The following is a 7,412-nucleotide window of genomic DNA, read 5'->3' as shown; positions in this document are numbered from 1 at the left end:
TCTATGAGTGTGACTCCAGCTAATACCCGAGGAATGGAGGATACTGAGTCTGAACCTCTGTCTTGGCCCGTGTGGGTGAACTCCCTCTCATGGTATGTGTCTGAAGCTGGAATAGCCATTGGTTGGCCACTCCTTAATTTCTGTGACACGTTTACCCCAGCATTTCTTATACCCAGAAAGGTTATGTGGCTGGGTTGGCATCCCAACCCCTCCGTTTGAAGTCTTTCCTCATTCAATTCATAGCAACAATATGGTCACTCATAACCATTCACTATCATTTCCAGAATATCCAAGTTCTCCTTTGATCTTCAAGGGAAGCAGGTGTGCACATGGTGCATGCCACTTGCAGGCAAAATACTCATACATGTACAATAATACAAATAGATATTTTTAACTAATTAACGTATTAAAACTCACCTATAAGAGATGCAGAATGTACAGCTTTGCTTACTGTTTCCTTAGAAAAGAGAGTTCTCAAAATGTTTGACGAACACAACAAATGATGATTCTGAATGTTAAGTAACAGAGCATAAAGTCAGTTTTACCTATGCTCAAAATCAGCTCATTAATCTCAGTGCATTAGTCTTATTAGCAATGGAGAAAAGTATATCAAGTTTAGTTTTTTTTTAACAAGGCAGAAGCTTTTTAAAGTGATCTGTACAAATCATATCTCAGTAAATAAATTATTAAAAATCAATGTGCAACTCTATGCCCTCTCAATGATACTACATTTCTACTTTTTCCAGTCTTGAAGCTATTAATCAGTACAATGTCACTTTTCTATTTGTTTTTAAATAACTAAACATATCTCTAATGACTATTAAGAATTCATGATTGTCTTTATTGTAATTATATTTGGTCATATTTAATGGAATCAATCATTTTCTAGAGTGAAATACCCTTAGATAATGCTACATTTTATATTTTTTAAAGATTTAATAGTTCATTTGTACCAGTGACTATCATATATTTTTCTATGAAAAGGATTCCTTAGTGCCTGGCACCTTTTTCTAAACTAAGACAACAAACTGATCTCTCCTAAGAGTGCATAATCCATTAGCATTAAATTAAATGCAATCTTCATGTGTTCATTTATGTAAGCCATTTAAAAACCTATGGTACTTATCCACATATTTTAACTGAACTGCTCTTTTTTATGTTCCTAAATCTTTGTGCTATAAAAATGACTTAACTCTATGACTCAGTTATAAAAAATTTAATATTAGAGAATGAATCTTTCATTTATAAAACCAGAAGTTCAACTTAGCATTAATGTTTCATTATCAATATTATGTTAATTTTGTTCTCAAATTAATTTTATCTATTCATATTATAATAATGATATTAGACTCTTAATATTAGAAGACATTTAAAACTTAACCTGCTAAAATGCTATCAAATCTAACAACCATTTCCATTGGTAGAGCAATTGTCTGGTATATGGAGATCACAGGAACTGCCTTCATTCTTTTGAAAATTATGAGGACAAAAGAGAGTTTAAAGAGAAAGATTTTAAGGAGATGGATGTTATTTTGATGGACAACTTGGCTTGCGCAGTGCAGAGTTAGCAATTCTACTCACTGGCCTGGAAACACAAGCCACTTAAGCAGCACTAACACTAATGACCAATGAACTAGAACTGCTGTAGTTAAACTATTTATATAATGAAATTATCAAAAAAGGACAAGGGAAATGGCCGTGTCAGCATAATAGCATCCAGAGAGATGTTGGGAGAGAAAACACATTTTTGCATTGTATAAGAGGTGTTCGATGTTCCTTTAAATGAGACTGTGTATTTATTTTGAAAGGATAACAGAAAAAGGAGTTGATGTTAAAAGTTCAGGGAAAGACAGACTTTGGTCTCTATTTTAGCTAAGTGACAGGCATCTGGTCTTATTCGTAGAAGCTCATTAAAATTGTGACCAGATTTATACATGCATATCATGTATTTTAGACATGTTTACTTTAAATTGCCCTCTCTTGTACCCCTCTCACTTTGTTTTGAAAACGTTTTTTTCACAACAACTTTCTCTCTTACTTTCATAACATTTCAAAATAACCCACTGAGTTTAATTGGCACTGTATGCATATGCATTAATGTGGGTTATTTATTGGGTCATGCATGCCTATTAAATTTAAGAAGAAATTAAGATTTTTTTTCACAACAATGTTTAAAAGAAGCTAATTTAATTTTTTCATTTAAATTCTTATTTTATATAAATTTAGTTTATTATAACATCTTTAAAAACACCATTTGTAATATAATAATTAATTTGTGGAGGTCAACCACCTAAAGTTTTTTTTTGTTTTCCCAGTGACCTAATGAGATTCAATCAGATTATATTTGAATGGTGGATAAAAACCTAGGAGTATATTCACATATACGATCACATTAAATTAAAATTAATGATCTAAATCTATGTTTATCAACAATGCAGATTTCACAAAAATTTACAACATACATAGCAGAATTTACAGCATAGGGTATAAGCGTGTCATTGAAACCTATAGTTTTAGGACTTCACAGAGGCCATTAACAGTAAAGAACTGGGAATGAAATAAATGAGGAAACAATTCATAGGTTGACATGACTTGTGAAGAAGACTATGTCTGTTTAGAGATACGTCATCTGTAGCTTCTGGTGATAACAATACACTTCTAGATTCTGAAGAAGTACAGAATTGTGAATGATTCTATTGGATATCATGTACACTTCTTCACTGAACTCCTTGAACAATGCATTCATGGATACACACATTTATATACACACATATATAAACATACTTGCGTATGTATATTTCAGTGTAGAAAGTGTTGGGTAGTATTGGAGTCCTGCATCAACTGAGTTTACACTTTTCAGGTTAGGGACTTGTAGATTAGAAAGCAACTGATGAGAGCAGATTTAGAGCAGAACACTGGGCTAAGCTCCCAAAGTTCAGTCAAAGAGAAGAAAGGATTATATGAGCAAAGGGGTCAATGTCATGGCGGAGACACCCATAGAATTAGCTTACCCATCCTTCCCTCCTCACTTTTCTCGGGAAATGGGATGGTTGGGATGGAGGAAGGGTGGATATGGGAGCAGAGAAGAAGATATGTTAATTAAGGGAGCCATTTTAGGGTTGGCAAGAGATTTGACTCTAGATGGGGTTCCCAGGTATCCATGGAGATATCCCCAGCTAGTTCCTTGGGCAGCTGAGGAGAGAGAGTCTGAAACGGCCCTATCCTATAGCCATATTGATGAATATCTTGCATATCATCATAGAAGCTTCATCTGGCGATGGATGGAGATAGAGACAGAGACCCACATTGGAGCACCGGACTGAGCTCCCAAGGCCCAAATAAGGAGCTGAAGGAGGGATACCATGAGCAAGGAAGTCAGGACTGCGAGGGGTGCACCCACCCACTGAGACAGTGGGGCCGATCTAATGGGAGCTCACCAAGGCCAGCTCCACTGGAACTAAAAAAGCATGGGATCAAACCAGACTCTCTGAATATGGCGGACAATGAGGGTTGACTGAGAAGCCAAGGACAATGGCACTGGGTTTTGATCCTACTGCATGTACTGGCTTTGAGGGAGCCTAGTCTGTTTAGATGCGCACCTTCCTAAACCTGGATGGAGGAGGGAGGACCTTGCACTTCCCACAGGGCAAGGAACCCTGACTGTTCTTTGGACTGGAGAGGGAGGGGGAGGGGGGGAAGGGGGAGAGGGAAATGGGAGGTGGGGAGGATGCAGAAATTTTAAATAAATAAATAAATAGCTTACCCAAGCTAATGTGAGTTCACCAACACTGGCTGGATGTCAGTGAAACCAGCAAAGGACCAAACTAGGCCCAATAAATGTAGGTGAGTTGTACGCCTGGGGTAGACCATAGTGCCACTGGTAGTGAGATCAGGATTTATCCCTAATGATTTTATTTCCTTTTTGGAAGTCATTCTCTTTGGAGGGATACCTTGCTCAACTTGGATATAATGTGGAGGGCCTTGGTCCTGCCACAAAGCAATGTGCTAGACTTTGTTAACTTCCCATAAGAAATCTTACCATCTCTGAGGAGTGGGTGGTGGGTGTGGTGGGGGTGAAGGTGGAGGGAGCAGGAGGGGAGAGGGTGGGAACTGGGATTGGAATGTAAAATGAGAAAAGATAGTTTTCTTTAAAAATAAATTAATTAAAACAAAAACAAAACCAAAAACAAAAAATTAGGTAGGAGAAACAGAGATATGAAAGAAATACAGAGACATAGAATTGAACTGGGAAGGCAATCCAGTAACTATGGAATACTCTAGTGTTTATTTTACATATGCTTATATATCCCAATCCAAAACAGGACCAGGGAAGAAGGCAAAAGATTGCTTTAACATTATACATTAAACAAACAGAACAATTACCTGTTTTAATACTTTAAGCATAAAGCAACTAGATTCTTACCGACTTATTCTGTTTTAGGCAGGACGTGTAGCCATTACAACTTACAATCCTTTAGGCAGCCACTCCCTGAGTCAAACCTCCTATCATATCCTTGAAGGAGCAGGAATAGGCTTGATTTCTCTGACCTTTAGTCAGAGTGGAATGGATGCTCCTTTGTGGGTGATCTTAATGGTCAAAATACCACGTAAACACACCCTAGGTAAAGATAAGTTGTTTGTAGCCACTCCTTAAGTCAGATCTCTTGTCAATAAGTTTGAAAGAGCAATAGTAGGCTTAAGATCTCTGACCTTCAATCAAGGTGGAGGAGACCCACTTCTGTGGGCCCCACATATTTGATCAAGGAGGAATGGACCCACTTCTCCGAGCCCCCAGAGGGTGGGTGCTTCCACATGCATGAAGAGATCTGATGAGAAAGACACAGGTGAGACATAATTGAACCATAAGCCTACTCTCGCTCCAAAGAACTACAACAATTTAGTCTACATTGGTTTGGAAGAATCTAAAGCCTCTGAAGCCACTTTTACTCTCTGGACTGTAAGTTCTTGGCAAACTCTTGTCTTCTACAAATATAAAACTGAGCATCATTGCCACAGCACAGTCATTGGTGGGCTCTGGAAATCAGCAACTTCCCCTATTTTCCTGTAAATTTTCTGTGACATCTTTCTGTCTCTCTATTAAATCTGTTTCTTTTGTTAAATCATCAATTGTTGTAATTACTAAAAGTTTGAAGATTTCATGCTTCTTTGTCTCCATTTGAGAGTCATTATATAGTATTCTTCCAATTCCATCTTCTTAAACTATGCATATCAATAATTCTTATATAGATTTTCAAACCTCTTTTTCACTTCATCTCCTGATCTCCATCTGCTACTATGCATTTCTACCTGAACATACTAAAGGGGCTTACAAATACCATCATTATCAGTCACATGCACAATTCCTTCTTTGTTCTTAACGTCATAGGAAATTACTGGCTTTGTCAGATAGTTTGAAAGCTTAGGTACATCTTGAAATCTTTCATCTGTTTGTTCATAGAATCAATCACAAGAATTCCACTCACAACTCTCAATACTTACTGCCTCGTAAAAGGATTTCATAGGTGTGTGTGTGTGTGTGTGTGTGTGTGTGTACAGGTATGTACTTGTGGGTTCTTATGCATATTTGCATGTGTGTGAAGAACAGAGGATGATTTTGGAAATACAGTTTGATTGTTCTCCAGCTTATCCCTTGAGATAGTTTGTCTGGGAACCTAGAGATAATTAATTCACTGGCTATGGATTTTGTAGATACACATTTACTGATTTTTGTCATCTCCCCAGACTGGCTTTCAAGGTTTCAAGTATTGAGTAATCATGAATTATTGTATACTGTGTACACAAAGAACAACTAACTATGGCTTTCCCTTCTTCTACTTCCCCAGTTCCAATTTACCATTCCTCTTATCAAGATCCACTCCCTATCAGTCTCTCATTAGAAAAGTACAGGCAATGTGAAACCATAATCAGTATTTTTAAGTGAGAAAATAATTTATTTTCAATAAAAGGAAAACGAAAAGTACAGACAATATTTAATAGTTTATTTGACATATAATACAGAGCCAAGAAATAACTTGTCATATTTATTTGTTATTTCAAGTTGCTTAAGACAAGATTTTATTCAGCTTGTTTCTTTTTTTTACTTCTTATCCTTTTATCATTTTTCAAACATATATTTAATCTGTAAATATACTAAAAATTAAGAAGTGAAGATTTTTAAAATAATTAAACAAAAAGGTTCTAATCAAATACTACTTTAACACTCTAATTTTAAGCGATAGATATTAGCTTTCATTTATGGCAAAAGCTATGATAATTTGATGTATTATACCTTGTCCAAGGGTCACATAAAGGCAATGATAGTTTTCTTTTTTTTTAATATTTATTTATTTATTATGTATACAATATTCTGTTTGTGTGTATGCCTGAAGGCAGAAGAGGGCGCCAGACCTCTTTACAGATGGTTGTGAGCCATCATGTGGTTGCTGGGAATTGAACTCCGGACCTTTGGAAGCGCAGGCAATGCTCTTAACCACTGAGCCACCTCTCCAGCCCCAATGATAGTTTTCTTAAAAGAAAAACAGGGGCGGGTACCCGGACTGCAAGATGGCGTCGCTCGTGCCACTGAAGGAGAAGAAGCTTATGGAGGTTAAACTTGGAGAACTGCCAAGCTGGATATTGATACGGATTTTCACTTCTAGTCGCATTGTGGGAGCCTTTCAGAGAGGTTATGACCGGTATTACAACAAGTACATCAATGTGCGGAAAGGCAGCATCTCGGAGATTAACATGGTGCTGGCAGCCTATGTGGTTTTCAGCTACTGCATTTCTTACAAGGAACTCAAACATGAGCGGCGACGCAAGTACCACTGAAGAAGGTCACTATGAGGGGACCGCACACCCGAGCATAAGCGCCTCTCCTTCGCCCATCCATGAAGAACTCAACTCTGGCTGGATCTTCATGTCCTAAGAACTAGTGTCCAATAAAAGGTGATTGACTGGTTCATGTTAAAAAAGAAAGAAAGAAAGAAAGAAAGAAAGAAAGAAAGAAAGAAAGAAAGAAAGAAGGAAGGAAGGAAGGAAGGAAGGAAGGAAGGAAGGAAGGAAGGAAGGAAGGAAGGAAGGAAGGAAAAACAGAACAAATGCATCGTTACACTTTATGCTGATCTTTTTTTATTTACTTTATCTATTCATATTCTCACACCAAAGGCACAAGATAGAACATAATTTGCCATATTTTTTTAAACCTAGCATAGCAGCTAGGCTTTTATAGAAAATGAAAATAAAGAATGCAACGATTTATATCTAAATAAATATATTTATATTTTAATATTGATTTTAACAATGAATTTTGGATAATATCAAAACAATTAGCTGTAACAACAATAAATTTCAAGTTATTAATTATTTCTATTTAAATGGACCAGATCAGGATATATCAGGTTGAAAAGCAG

At 36.7% G+C, this 7,412-nt stretch overlaps 1 protein-coding gene across 1 annotated transcript; it reads left to right on the top strand.

Moving 5' to 3' along the window:
* The first annotated feature begins 6,560 nt into the window (after nucleotides 1–6,560).
* Nucleotides 6,561–6,831, top strand: LOC130875160 (ATP synthase subunit f, mitochondrial-like). Its single transcript, XM_057770872.1, has one exon. It carries the CDS (start codon nucleotides 6,565–6,567, stop codon nucleotides 6,829–6,831), a length of 267 nt encoding a protein of 88 aa, XP_057626855.1. The 5' UTR covers nucleotides 6,561–6,564.
* The last annotated feature ends 581 nt before the right edge of the window (nucleotides 6,832–7,412 follow it).

The sequence above is a fragment of the Chionomys nivalis genome, chromosome 5 (assembly GCF_950005125.1).
Source record: "Chionomys nivalis chromosome 5, mChiNiv1.1, whole genome shotgun sequence".
In the NCBI taxonomy this organism is placed as follows: Eukaryota; Metazoa; Chordata; class Mammalia; order Rodentia; family Cricetidae; genus Chionomys; species Chionomys nivalis.
This window is presented reverse-complemented; position numbering and strand designations above follow the sequence as displayed.

Bases quoted from the DNA above. Each gene is read 5' to 3' on its own strand.
- LOC130875160 (XM_057770872.1), top strand. From the start codon at position 6,565: ATGGCGTCGCTCGTGCCACTGAAGGAGAAGAAGCTTATGGAGGTTAAA.